Source organism: Oncorhynchus gorbuscha, linkage group LG17, assembly GCF_021184085.1.
Source record: "Oncorhynchus gorbuscha isolate QuinsamMale2020 ecotype Even-year linkage group LG17, OgorEven_v1.0, whole genome shotgun sequence".
In the NCBI taxonomy this organism is placed as follows: Eukaryota; Metazoa; Chordata; class Actinopteri; order Salmoniformes; family Salmonidae; genus Oncorhynchus; species Oncorhynchus gorbuscha.
The window spans coordinates 20,764,477-20,779,735 of record NC_060189.1 but is presented as its reverse complement, the minus strand read 5'-3'; the positions used below and the strand labels follow the sequence as shown (position 1 = coordinate 20,779,735).

At 44.9% G+C, this 15,259-nt stretch overlaps 1 protein-coding gene across 3 annotated transcripts in view; it reads right to left on the bottom strand.

Moving 5' to 3' along the window:
• The window catches only part of LOC124001237 (low density lipoprotein receptor adapter protein 1-B-like), a 75,957-nt gene that overhangs the window by 26,458 nt on the left and 34,240 nt on the right, over nt 1-15,259 (bottom strand). For all 3 annotated transcript variants that reach the window (XM_046307882.1, XM_046307881.1, XM_046307879.1), the window contains exons 2-5: nt 5,382-5,524; nt 4,089-4,201; nt 2,699-2,813; nt 2,235-2,307 (exon numbers count right to left, since the gene is read on the bottom strand). In XM_046307882.1, the coding sequence (XP_046163838.1) occupies nt 2,235-2,307; nt 2,699-2,813; nt 4,089-4,201; nt 5,382-5,524 (444 nt within the window). The remainder of the gene's footprint in view (nt 1-2,234; nt 2,308-2,698; nt 2,814-4,088; nt 4,202-5,381; nt 5,525-15,259) is intronic.

Genomic DNA, 15,259 nt, shown 5'->3' with positions numbered 1-15,259 from the left:
GTTCCTTCCAAACAACTCAACTGTAGCTTCATCAGTCCACAGAATATTTTGCAGAAGCGCTGTGGAACAGGTGCTCTTTTTCCAGGTGCTCTTTTGCGAACTTCAGACGTGCAGCAATGGTTTTTTGGACAGCAGTGGCTTCTTCCGTGGTGTTCTCCCATGAACACCATTCTTGTTTAGTGTTTTACGTATCGTAGACCCGCCAACAGAGATGTTAGCATGTTCCAGAGATTTCTGATAGCCTTTAGCTGACATTAGAGTTCTTCATAACCTCAAAGCACTCCGCACTGTGCTCTTGCAGTCATCTTTGCAGGACGGCCACTCCTAGGGAGAGTAGCAATAGTGCTGAACTTTCTCCATTTACAGACAATTGGTCTTACCGTGGACTGATGAACATCATGGCGTTTAGAGATAGATTTCTAACCCTTTCCAGCTTTATGCAAGTCAACAATTCTTAATCTTAGGTCTTCTGAGATCTCTTTTGTTCGAGGCATGGTACACATCAGGCAATGCTTCTTGTGAATAGCAAACTCAAATTTTGTGTTTTTTTTGGAGGGCAGGGCAGCTCTAACCAACATCTAGTGTCGTCTCATTGATTAGACTCCAGGTTAGCTGACTCCTGACTCCAATTAGCTTTTGGAAAAGTAATTAGCCTAGGGGTTTACATACTTATTCCAACTTACACCGTCAATGTTTAAATGCTGTATTCAATATAGACAAGAAAAATACAAACATTTTGTGTTACTAGTTTAAGCACACTGTGTTTGTCTATTGTGGTGACTAAGATGAAGAACAGATGACATTTTATGATAAATGTATGCAGAAAACCAGGTAATTTCAAATGGTTCACATACTTTTTCTTGCCACTGTAGTTAGTTGATTAGATAACAGTCATCAGATGAATGAAAGAAAAGTCACGCCGGTGTGGCGGTAATACAGTGGTGAAGAGGGAGAAATTCTGACACACGTAGAGAATACCCCCAGGAGTTCTCATTTACATAGAAGTCATACATGCAGTAAATTACATACATGTTCTTCTGATCTGAGAAAACCATGTATGGATGTTTGACATCTTCCTAAAACAGCACTTTCAATGCACACACACACACACACACACACACACACACACACACACACACACACACACACACACACACACACACACACACACACACACACACACACACACACACACACACACACACACACACACACACACACACACACACACACACAAACACACACAAACACACAAACACACAAACACACAAACACACAGGTTTAGCCTGGTACATGCTCAAAGTAAAAAATAGGCACAGGGACTACTGTGGTCTGCTTGAACCATGTTGATATTACAGACTCCGACAGAGAGAGGTTGGAAATGTCAGTGAAGACCCTTGCCAGTTGGTCAGCACATGCTCGGAGTACACGTCCTGGTTATCAGTCTGGCCCTGCTGCCTTGTGAAGGTCTTCAATGCCATCGGAAGAATCCCAGAACATATTCCAGTCTGTGCTAGCAAAACAGTCCTGTTATTTAGCATCTACTTAATCTGACCACTTTTTATTGACCGAGTCACTGGTGCTTCCTGCTTTCATTTTTTAATTGTAAGCAGGAATCAGGAGGATAGAATTATGGTCAGATTTGCCAAATGGAGGTTGAGGGAGAGCTTTGTACGCGTCTCTGTGTGTGGAGTAAAGGTGGTTGAGAGTTTTTTTCCCTCTGGTTGCACATTTAACATAACAGCCTTTAACCAGAGTAATCTGCCCTTAATAAAGTTGGTTTACTGAACTAAGCCAGGTTCTCATTTCTGGCCTGGTTGTGCCAACAGAGGCAATGTTTTAATCAAATGTGGACCTTCCTGTTGGAGAGATAACTATTTCACACGCCTCTGTGAAGTGGTCAGGGCCGAGTACTATGTGGCAATTGATGTTGCCACATAGTACAGGAGCCATGGTGGGATTGAGAAACTCCACTTGATTGTCCCTCATGCAGCTGTTGCAGAGAATAGCTACATGCATTGCATGTGAACAGGAGAGAATGAAGTGCGTACTGAAAGAGAAGGGGCAACATGGTGAAATAATGAAAGAGTAGGGGGGAAGGAAAGGGAGAGAGGAGGATAAGAATGAAAGAGTAGGGGGGAAGGAAAGGGAGAGAGGAGGATAAGAATGGTTACGCTCAAAGGATATCAGTCAGCCGTCACACTTCTCTAGTCGTCCGGGGTGACCATGCCTACCTTCTTTGGCGGCCTGCCAGAACTCAAACGCCACTCTGAAGGCCTGGGCCACTGTTAACGTCACTGCCTGGGCCTGGGGGAAGAAGAGCGAGAGCGCGAGAGCGCGAGAGAGCGAGAGAGCGAGAGAGCGAGAGCGAGAGGCAGGGGGAGATAAACACAATAAGTATGACAAACAAGATGTTGGCTAAGTGTTTTAAGAGGTGGGAAGAAAATCCATTGATGACGGATGAGAGCAGAACTAGGGCCTACTTGACGAAGGAACATTAACCTAGGTGTCGTCCCTACTGCGCAGTCCAACTTCTCCTTTTCATTACAAGTTGTTTCATGCAGCTGGGAGGAAGTGTGGCCTTTGGACCAGAGCTAAATTAACAAGGGGAAGGAAAGAGGGAGTGGCACAATCATTCACAAACCCCCCTTGGAGGGAGACTATTTGAAAGAGGGCCCACAGGCACGCACGGACTCACCACCTTCCTCTTGGTGCAGAGGTAGGCGTGGCACTCGAGAGTTTCGTTCTGTTGGCTCTGGGCGATGTAGGCAAACACTTTGTCGTGCATCTTGTCTGCTGTGCAGTAGGATATCCTGAGGCGGGGGATCACAGAGAGACAAACTAGTTTGAATAAAAACCTAAAAATCTAAGAGACACCGCAGATCAGACAAGGCTATCACACAACTTCATCTTCACTGAGCCTTTAAGCACACTACAATCAGATTTAGACCCTTAAATCTTTCATTTCCACATCAAATAAACCCAACACATTCCACACAGATTCCGCCCACACACTATAGCGTGCGGGTGGAGAGCCACTCAAAAGATCCAGGCGAAGAGTTTTAACTTGAGGACATTATCTGTAGTTGATCCACAGCGTACCATGGCTCCATTCGTGTCAGCCATAAAGACTGATGCCTGCTGTGTCCGCCCAGTCCACCTGGGCCTGTGGTGTTTTAGCATTATTGGATTGGACCTGGACTCTTAACTACAGTTCTGCTCTTTCTTTAACGCTGTCCCCTGGAACATGCTCTGTTCTGCAGATGTTCAGAGAAATGACATCATTGGTGATATCGTCACCCCAAGACCTGATTGACAGGCGGTTTGGCCAGTCGGATGGGGACCAAGAGAAGTGGGATGACGGACATAATGAATGCCCATCTGCCCTCCCTGTTCCTTTCCACACCAGTACACTGCTGCTCAAACTGTCAACATCACTGCAGAGGTCAAATGTCTAGTTTACTAATAACTCAGTGATATAAAAATGCAACGTGTAAAAGGATTCTCCTATAAAAGCCGGATAGTTGGATAGTTAGTGCTTCAGTATGATGGAGAGTTGAGCGATGTGGTTGTGATTCTGCCAACCCCTCTGTCACTGAGAGAGTAATCCAAGTGCTGGCCTTGAGACCCAGTTAAAACTCCACTTCTCATAAATGTGGAATGTTAGACAAGTGATTGAAGTTTGACCTAAGCAGTTACAAGTCACACTCTGTTTTTGAAAGGTGAAATTGAGGGTGTGTGTTGTGCTTGCGCACGCGTGCTATCGTGCGTTCCCATTTGTCAGTATTCCCACCCCAGGTGAGGGCTCAGACACACAGATGTTGTAGAGGCCTCTTGAGGGAGAGGAGATCACCGCAAATCCCAACACTTTTAGGCTCAACGTGATAGATGAGATGGTCTTGGAAGGGAAGGGAGATTTTGGTGGGGGATTTTTTTTTCTTTTGCAAGTAAAAACAATTCTGAACTTGGCCTGATAGAATGTCACATTTCAGCTGCTCACAACCAGAGCATGAGTATATCTTCTTCTCCGTCAGTGAAAAGCAGAGAGAGAGAGAGAGAGAAATAAAGAGGGAGACATGAGCACTAACCTGTATATGGAGATGTTCTCAATCAGCTGGTTAGAGGCGTAGTCGTAGAGAATGATTCCTCGAGGGGACACCTTTAATGTCACTTTCTGGAGTTTCTTGCCACTGGCTTTGGCCTAGAAAGACAGACAATATTAAATATTTAAAATAAACTAATGCAATCACAAACATTTGCGACACTTGCCAGTGTGCAAATCTGTGCTAAAGGTACATATCTAGATTGTCTATTTACATTTCTGCTACCTCCTCCAGTGCTGACACAGAACTTGTCCAAAACACAGCCTTGACACCAGCAGGCATTAATCAAACCTACACGCCCTAGCCTAAAACACTTAAACTTCCCTCAGAGAAATAAAACACATGATTCAGAAAACCCTGGGGGAGGATAACAGCTTTCTAGCTACAATGATACTGGAGAAACAGATCTGTTAGACAACTTCATACTATAGTCTGAAGGGATGCATCCAGACCCCTCAGGCTGCCAATGATATCCCTAACACACAGAGTCAAGACAAGCAGCTTGTTAGAGTTCTATAACACACAAACACCACTCAGGTGCTTAACAATGTCGACAGAGAGCCCTGGGCAGAGCAAGCAACAACAGAACTTGTTTACACCCGGAAAGGAGAAGGACAGCAATAGAAAGACTCAAGGCAGTCATCTAAGCCATTCTCTAAAATCCTGCTTTCAACCAGTCAATACAATAAGTATTGGGTCCAAAACAACACTACCTAGTGTATTAACTGTCAGGACCTTGTTAGTCTGGTCAGGGTGGTGACAGAGAACAGAGTGAGTCACCTATGAGACTCTGTCCTGTGTGCCCTGGGCCTGATCAGCGTTCCCTAATTCAATTAGCGTGGAGCAGACAGATTTATTAACAATAAGCCTTTCTCTTACTGTATAATAACCCTGGCCAAAGCAACACACAGATGCATCAGTACTAATTGCATCAGTACTAATCAAATGAAGGCTACAACTTAATGGGAAAATAAATGGGACTGTTTTATACTGTGGTGGTACGGCTATTAAAATATAAGGAGTAGATCACAATCCACTGTATGTTTGGGAAAATTGTCAAAAGGGCCTTTAAAAGGTCAGGGAATCTATATAGAATGGAGTTTGCATTTTGAGGGGTTGGTGTGCACAACTCCTTGGGAGAGGATGAGTGGGAGTATAGAAGTGTGTGTGTGTGTGTGTGTGTGTGTGTGTGTGTGTGTGTGTGTGTGTGTGTGTGTGTGTGTGTGTGTGTGTGTGTGTGTGTGTGTGTGTGTGTGTGTGTGTGTGAATGTGGCTGACCGTGGCAACAATCCTCTTGACGGCGGCTGCGGAGAGCTCCTCTCCTTTGGGCTGCTCCACCAGCGTGACGCCCAGGTACTTGAGCTGGAACACCATGCCCTCCAGCAGGGTCTCCCGTGTGTCTGTCCAGTTCTCTGGCAGCTCTATGGAGAGGAAAGAGGACACAGGTGAGAAGAGACAGGTACAGGGGACATACAGGTGACAGGTCAGACTGATGGCCCAGCGTTCTTCCATCTAGAAACAGACGGTAGGCATATTTCTGACATTATGATTAAAGTTTTAGGTTATTTAATTTGCTTCACCAGTTTCCGTGTAACATCCTCCAAAGGCCATTAAACTGTACTCTGGATGTGTGTGGCCATTCCTTAGATTGGGGGGGGGGGAGAGAAGAAGCAGACTTTCTCAGACCAAGGTTTATCATACTAACCACGTTTTCATCCTCAGTTTATATGCGAGTAAAGTCATACCAATTTTATAAATGCAGACAGAATTTGTTCGTTCGACATGGTGGGATCTTTTAGTGTCGGTAAAATTAATTATGAGATAAATGTTAGTGAAAACACCTTTATGCGCAAATATTGATATAATAACCGTCATATCGCAATGATATGGTGTGCGGTCCTCCCACTCGGGGAAACCATGCAGTTTATTAGGCTACAGAATAAATAAATGATGTTGTTATACAACAGGTGGTTTGGAATTCCCCTTTTTAAGAGCCTATCCTTACCTAGCAATGCACTACCACAACTAGCCGTAGCACCTGTAACTCGTCGTGGATGATTTTAAAGTTACTTTAGATTTGTTTTATCCACTAACATTTGAAGAATGGTGCCAACAAGAAGGAATAAATTAAACAAGAAGAAGAGCAAGTGGACCAGCAACCTGAGCCAAACATTAACATTAGACATGCAGGAATCAGTAGGGCAGTGAAGTTTTTTCTGGAATGGCTGTCAGAAAAGGGGATTAACTGGTAACCGGTTGTATAAAAGCAATAAAACACCAGAGTCCATGTCAAAACACCCTCGTGCATTATTGCTGAAATGAACTCCACAGGGTGGTGAAAGTGCACTGTGATGAGCTTGATGCTCCTTTCCAATAGAGGTTCTTATTCTGTTGACATGATAATCGAATGAAAAGATTCTCGCTCTTATCCATAATAATCATATCATGTAAACTAGCCTACCCACACTATCTGCGAGCTGTACAGCACACATGCCAAGACTGGAGTAGGCATATTTTAGGGCCAGTATACCAGTATCGCAATATTCTTTTAATGGCAAATATGAAAACACGAAGCAGACCACACTCTTTGGTCCTTTAAAAACCTGCTGTATGTTAAATATTATGTGCTATAGATTGGAAATAAATACGTGTGACTCTGGATGACAACATTATGTTGATTTTCAACATTAAGGCTGTTTTTATAAATAAGTCAAATCTGCTTTGTGTTTAGTTTCCTTGCCATGATAATAACAGACCTAGCACATTGGCTATTTAACGCAACAGCATTTGTGATAAAACTATTGGTAGAGTTGAAAATGTGATGGAAAGACTTTTTGAACATTAGAGTTTTATTCTGTGCATGATAATGAAAAAGTACATTTCGTGTGCACTATCATGCACACTATCACCATGCACTGATCTGTATCCGCAACAAGTCAATTTGGTGGAATCACCACTGTTGGGAAAATGCACATATTTTCTTAATGCAGATTCTTGAATATTTATATATTCAAGAATGCATGAAAATCTGTCGCCAATTCAATGGAAACCTAGCTTCAGCCTTTGGACAGTCACCTTAAAATGCGAAAATCTGCCAAACCAGGCATCTATCCAAATGCAGCAGGACAAACGTTGGTACATGCAGGGAAGAGATTGGCACATCAAGAGCTTTTTGTGTCTGCTCTATTAAAAACGTTATCAAAACAGTAAGAATCAGATACATTTTGTCAGAAAGCTGCTCTCCCTACATAACCGTTCCTTCAAAAAGTTCATTTGAAATTCTATTAGTGTTCCTTGTTATTGTAGGTTCCCCTCCGGTCTATGAAACAATGACATTCAATTAATCTAATATTGTAATATTATGAGATGAATAGGAGCCCTGCCATTTCATTTCTTGAGCCTTTTAACTCCAGAATACGCTGTGAGCAGCTCAAGGGCTCTCTCCCTCGATCTCTGTATAAGGCCAGATTGACTAAATGCCTCAGGCTCAGGACAGAACAACAGTTAGAGCTGAGCAAAGCAGAGGACTACTATTACCTATAGCCAACTACCCCTCTCCCATGAGACCTCAGTCTCAGCCAAGGCCATCAGGGATCACTGCATATATTAAGTTATTCAATTCTTGTATCTGAGCTCCTAGAGTGTGCGGCTCTCCTTTCATTTCAGGGATTACTGCAATAGAGGAACACAAACGAATATGCACAGACATGCACACAATCCTCTACATAGCTGCGATTGACATATCAGGCTTCTTATTCAGAGTGCCTTAAGCACCATGTTTAAATACACTGACTTAATGATTTTCGTTACAGGCTTAGAACTGAAAGGCTGGCCAGTACACTGAAATAGCCTAATTCATGTTTCAGAGACAAAAGACGAATGACAAAGGTTGTTTTGGACTGCTTTCATTATAAAAACAAAATGTTTAATCTTCATACTGCACTTCCTTCCTGAAAACAGAAAACATAAAAAAGGTCTGTATCAAAAAAGAAAATGGTAGAAACTTACACTTGATAGTGACACAGAAATTTGGAAGGGAAGAGATGACATACACACAGCTAGGATTACAACAGCTAGGATCTCCAAGGACTGGGATGCTCCCCCACACACACCCTCCAACACCTCAAACCTTTTATTGACTAGTTGCTCTTAAGAGGAGCATTCACAAGCATCAGGGTGCTCATTTCTGTTAGACCACCATGAGACATGGCCACCTGCCCCCTTGCCACTGATCATTTCTTGGGAGGTCTCTGGTGGTCAGTGATATATGTTGACCTCAGGGTCATCTAGATGGAAGATCTTGTCTTCACAGCAGCCGTGGTCTTACAGAGACATTCAGCCAACTGTAAAGGTTACTACTGTAGGTTAAAAACATGCTCGGAGCATCAAAGGTAAACCCATGGATTGGATTCCATGTAGGCTATTCTTCAATGCAAAAGGTTAAGATTATTATGCTTTCACCCTGTGGAGCCACAGTCATATTCTACCAATGTAAAATGCCTGAGGTCTAGCTTGCTACTTTGCTTGCGTTTCAGAACCAAAATCTACCCATCGAAGGCCACACTCGAAGGCCACACTCAAGGACACTGGTTTGAAAAGTGCAACAACGTGACCCCTTAAAACCTAACAAGGAGTTGAAACTAGAAACAAACATTTTCAAATAGGGAATCTATCATTTTCATCTCTCTCCCCACCCTTGGTGACCAGCCTTCAGTAAACACAGTCTTTGTCCATTCCAACCTCCTCAATCCATCCATCATTCTCCATTTTATACTAAGTAGTACTGTGCACCTCCCATAGTCTTTTCTTGACTTGGTGACTGTGAAGAAACCTCTGGTGGCGTATGCATGGGTATCCAAGCTGTGTGCTAGTAGCTTCTTAGGTCTGAGATCCCGCTAACGGGATAGATACGACAACAGCCAGGGAAAGTGCAGGGCGCAAAATTCAAAACAACAGAAATCCCATAATTAGATTTCCTCAAACATATATATTTCACACCATTTTAAAGATACACTTCTTGTTAATCCCACCACAGTGTCCGATTTCAAATAGGCTTTATGGCGAAAGCACCACAAACGATTGTTAGGTCAAAGCCAAGTCACAGAAAAACAAAGCTATTTTTCCAGCCAAAGAGAGTCACAAAAATCAGAAATAGCGATAGAATTAATCCCTAACCTTTGATGATCATCAGATGACGCTCATGTTACACAATACATTTGTGTTTTGTTCAATAAAGTTCATATTTATATAAAAAAAATCTCAGTATACATTGGCGCGTTGTTCAGTAGTTCCAAAAACATCCAGTGATTTTGCAGAGAGCCAAATCAATTTACAGAAATTCTCATGATATAATTGATGAAAATACAAGTGTTATGCATAGAACTCTTTGTGGCACCTGACCACACAACTGAACAGTAGCACAGGTGTGACAAAACTAGGGCCTGTAGGACCTGCCTTGTTGATAGTGTTGTTAAAAAGGCAGATCAGCGCTTAGCTACTGTTGAATCAATATGTTTTGACCATGACATTTACATTACATTTAAGTCATTTAGCAGACACTCTTATCCAGAGCGACTTACAAATTGGTGCATTCACCTTATGACATCCAGTGGAACAGCCACTTTACAATAGTGCATCTAAATATTTTAAGGGGGGGGTGAGAAGGATTACTTTATCCTATCCTAGGTATTCCTTAAAGAGGTGGGGTTTCAGGTGTCTCCGGAAGGTGGTGATTGACTCCGCTGTCCTGGCGTCGTGAGGGAGTTTGTTCCACCATTGGGGAGCCAGAGCAGCGAACAATTTTGACTGGGCTGAGCGGAAACTGTACTTCCTCAGTGGTAGGGAGGCGAGCAGGCCAGAGGTGGATGAACGCAGTGCCCTTATTTGGGTGTAGGGCCTGATCAGAGCCTGGAGGTACTGAGGTGCCGTTCCCCTCACAGCTCCGTAGGCAAGCACCATGGTCTTGTAGCGGATGCGAGCTTCAACTGGAAGCCAGTGGAGAGAGCGGAGGAGCGGGGTGACGTGAGAGAACTTGGGAAGGTTGAACACTAGACGGGCTGCGGCGTTCTGGATGAGTTGTAGGGGTTTAATGGCACAGGCAGGGAGCCCAGCCAACAGCGAGTTGCAGTAATCCAGACGGGAGATGACAAGTGCCTGGATTAGGACCTGCGCCGCTTCCTGTGTGAGGCAGGGTCGTACTCTGCGGATGTTGTAGAGCATGAACCTACAGGAACGGGCCACCGCCTTGATGTTAGTTGAGAACGACAGGGTGTTGTCCAGGATCACGCCAAGGTTCTTAGCGCTCTGGGAGGAGGACACAATGGAGTTGTCAACCGTGATGGCGAGATCATGGAACGGGCAGTCCTTCCCCGGGAGGAAGAGCAGCTCCGTCTTGCCGAAGTTCAGCTTGAGGTGGTGATCCGTCATCCACACTGATATGTCTGCCAGACATGCAGAGATGCGATTCGCCACCTGGTCATCAGAAGGGGGAAAGGAGAAGATTAATTGTGTGTCGTCTGCATAGCAATGATAGGAGAGACCATGTGAGGTTATGACAGAGCCAAGTGACTTGGTGTATAGCGAGAATAGGAGAGGGCCTAGAACAGAGCCCTGGGGGACACCAGTGGTGAGAACGCGTGGTGAGGAGACAGATTCTCGCCACACCACCTGGTAGGAGCGACCTGTCAGGTAGGACGCAATCCAAGCGTGGGCCGCGCCGGAGATGCCCAACTCGGAGAGGGTGGAGAGGAGGATCTGATGGTTCACAGTATCGAAGGCAGCCGATAGGTCTAGAAGGATGAGAGCAAAGGAGAGAGAGTTAGCTTTAGCGGTGCGGAGCGCCTCCGTGATACAGAGAAGAGCAGTCTCAGTTGAATGACTAGTCTTGAAACCTGACTGATTTGGATCAAGAAGGTCATTCTGAGAGAGATAGCGGGAGAGCTGACCAAGGACGGCACGTTCAAGAGTTTTGGAGAGAAAAGAAAGAAGGGATACTGGTCTGTAGTTGTTGACATCGGAGGGATCGAGTGTAGGTTTTTTCAGAAGGGGTGCAACTCTCGCTCTCTTGAAGACGGAAGGGACGTAGCCAGCGGTCAGGGATAAGTTGATGAGCGAGGTGAGGTAAGGGAGAAGGTCTCCGGAAATGGTCTGATTAGGGTGGCAGTCACCTCAACCTGCTCAACTTCCAAATGATTTATTACCACATTTAGCTGAGGTTTAGGGTCCCAAATACAATGCTTTTAGTTTATGAAATATTTACAGTGCATTCAGAAAGTATTCAGACCCCTTCCCTTTCTCCACATTTTGTTACAGCCTTATTCTAAAATGTATTAAATGCACATTGTTTCCTCCTCAATCTACACACAATACCCATAATGACAACACGAAAACAAGTAAAAGTATTTTGCAAATTTAAAAAACAAATACCTTATTTACATAAGAATTCAGACCCTTTGCTAGAAGACTTGAAATTGAGCTCAGGTGCATCCTGCTTCCATTAATCATCCTTAAGATGTTTCTACAACTTGACTGGAGTCCACTTGTGGTAAATTCAATTGATTGGGCATGATTTGGAAAGGCACACACCTGTCTATATAAAGTCCCACAGTTGACAGTGCAAAAACCAAGCCATGGGGCCAAATGAGTTCCGAGACAGGATCTGGCACAGATCAAGGCACAGATCTGGCTGCAGCATTTACCGGTCCCCAAGAACACAGTGGCCTCCATCATTCTTAAATGGAAGAAGTTTGGAACCACCAAGACTCTTCCTAGAGCTGGCTGCCCAGCCAAACTGAATAAACAGGGGAGAAGCGCCTTGATCAGGGAGGTGACCAAAAACCCGACGGTCACTCTGACAGCGCTCCTCTGTGGAGATGGGAGAACCTTCCAGAAGGACAACCAGCTCTGCAGCACTCCACCAACCAGGCCTTTATGGTAGAGTGGCCAGACGGAAGCCAGTCCTCAGTAAAATGCACAACATCCGGCTTGGAGTTTGCCAAAGTCACCTAAAAATATTTTCTGGTTTGATGAAATCAAGACTGAACTCTTTGGCCTAAATGCCAAGCATCACATCTGGAGGAAACCTGGCACCTTCCCTACGGTGAAGCATGGTGTTGGCAGCATCATGCTGTGGGGATGTTTCCCAGTGGCAGGGACTGGGAGGCTAGGATCGAGGGAAAGGTGAATGGAACAAAGTACAGAGTGATCCTTGATGAAGTCCTGAGCGCTCTGGAGCAGGTTGTTAGACTGGGGGGGAAGGTTCACCTTCCAACAGGACAACGACCTTAGGCACACAGCCAAGACAACACAGGAGTGGCTTCGGGACAAGTCTCTGAAGTGGCCCAGCCAGAGCCCAGAATTGAACGGCCCAGGCATATACGGCCCTTGTTTTCAGATTAGCCTTGTTAAAATCCCCAGCTACAATGAATGCAGCCTCCGGATAAATGGATTCCAGTTTGCAAAGAGTCAAATAAAGTTCGTTCAGAGCCATCGATGTGTCTGCTTGGTGGGGAATATATACGGCTGTGATTATAATCGAGGAGAATTCCCTAGGAAGATAATGCGGTCGACATTTGATTGTGAGGAATTCTAAATCAGGTGAACAGAAGGACTTGAGTACCTGTATGTTGTTATGATCACACCACGTCACGTTAACCATGAAGCATACGCCCCCGCCCCTCTTCTTACCAGAAAGATGTTTGTTTCTGTCGGCGTGATGCGTGGAGAAACCCGCTGGCTGCACCGATTCCGATAGCGTCTCTCCAGTGAGCCATGTTTCCGTGAAGCAAAGAACGTTACAGTCTCTGATGTCCCTCTGGAATGCTACCCTTGCTCGGATTTCATCAACCTTGTTGTCAATAGACTGGACATTGGCGAGAAGAATGCTAGGGAGTGGTGCACGATGTGCCCGTCTCCAGAGTCTGACCAGAAGACCGCTCCGTTTCCCCCTTTTACGAAGTCGTTTTTTTGGGTCGCCGACTGGGATCCATTCCGTTGTCCTGGGTGAAAGGCAGTACACAGGATCCACTTCGCGAAAGTCATATTCTTGGTCGTACTGATGGTGAGTTGACGCTGCTCTTATGTTCAGTAGTTCTTCTCGACTGTATGTAATGAAACCTAAGATGACCTGGGGTACTAATGTAAGAAATAACACGTAAAAAAAAAAAAACTGCATAGTTTCCTAGGAACGCGAAGCGAGGCGGCCATCTCTGTCGGCGCCGGAAGTTTCCTCCTGGACTATGCTGGAGAGGCTTCCATTAAAATAATGCCCTCTGTATTCTGTTAGACAGGTAACTCTTTATCCACAATACAGCAGGGGGGTGTAAAGCCATAACACATAGGTTTTTCCAGCAGCAGACTACGTCAAAAGCCACACTGAAGTCTAACAAAACAGCTCCCACAATCTTTTCAACCCCAATTTCTCTCAGCCAATCAATCATTTGTGGAAGTGCCGTACTTGTTGAATGTCCTTCCCTAGAAGCGTGCTGAAAGTCTTGTCCATTTGTTTACATTAAAATAGCATTGTACCTTGATCGGACCACAAAGGTCTTAAAAGTTATAGTACCCGAAAGGGCATCAAGCCGTCTGAAATTACAAGCATCTGCATACATTAGACACTTTACTTTTCCCTCCAGGTGCATTTCCTCAATTCTTTTATCTCAACACACGTGTACTGCGTGGTTCACTGAGACCAATCCCTACTAGAGGCTGTGGGGTTGACAACAGTTCACTCTAAATACAGAGCCTCAGTGTAATCCTTTCTCCTTGTCCCCTCCCCCCGCCCGCTCTCTCAGAACCATAAATATACATGGCTGTGCTCTTTCGCTTCTTCCGTCCCTTCCCTCACTCTTCCCTCACACTCTCTCCTTACTTCTTAAAGAAAACCATAGGAGTGGCTGAGATAAGCAGGGCAAGAGATAATATACTCCAGCAAAATTATATACCACAAACTGAAAACATTTTCATGCTATTTTCATGCCCAAAAGCAATTTAGTGATGGAGGAAGGCAAATTCTCCACATGCCAATTACTCCTGAAATAGCTACATTAAAGTACATTCACCCTTTGAAGCCAAACCCAAATGTCTATGAGAGAGGGGTAGCCTATTCTAAGAGTGCTGCTTCGTATGGATAATAATCCATTTCCATATTGTAACAGAGCGCCACATTCTCATTCTTCTCCTCTTGTTGCCCAGGAGAGGTTATTAGCTCACACTTCAAAGGCTGCCTATGCTGGCTGGACCACAGCGGTGCCTGTAACTGAACGGAGTGCTGGACGCTGGAACACTGCTGCATACACGGCCCAGGCCGTTTGGCAGCGACAGAGGACCACAGCTGCTCCCAGAACAGGAGGCGTGAGTATGGTCGACTCGGCCCGTGATCTTCAAAGCCAAGCCTGGATAATGAAAAGGTAGAGAGGTGTGTGTGTGTGTGTGTGTGTGTGTGTGTGTGTGTGTGTGTGTGTGTGTGTGTGTGTGTGTGTGTGTTGAGGCGACTCTGACTGAGGCACTGGAGGGACAGGTGTCTACTTCTGCTGCCATGGGACGACATTAAGAACAGACCATCTCACACCAAAGCCAGCTTCTGCACAGTGCACACAAATTAATTGACCAAAGCATGTTCACTCCGCATGGGGAAATGGGCAAAATGGAGGAAAATCCAGTGAAAAAAATCCACACACACACACACACACGTGTGGACTGAAATTGAATCAAGGTCAAAGTAGGGAAAAAGAAAAGAGATTCCCCTAAAGTGGCCCACATACATTCCTGTAGGCACATTTCTGTTTGAGGTAATACACCATATGCCCCTCTATAAATAAAAGACAGGGCCCTTTTTAAAAATCCCATTATCAGGCACCACATCATGAATTAACAATGACAGTTACAGGAATACAGAATCCCCTTGAATGTATAGACATTCTTCAAACAGTAGACTCTATACACCACAGTCAGTCTGTCATAGCTGTGAGAAGTGTGATCCAATTCCAGTGTCTTCTGTCACAGCAGATAGAATGGTGCTTCCCTCAGAGCTGTGGCAGTGAGAGGTGTCAGACTAATCCTGCAGAGAGACAGAGAGAGCAGTCTGCGCCACAGCCCTCTAATCAAACAAGCTGTGAGGAGCCCACTGACACACTTGCCGTCCTGATACACCACCACCA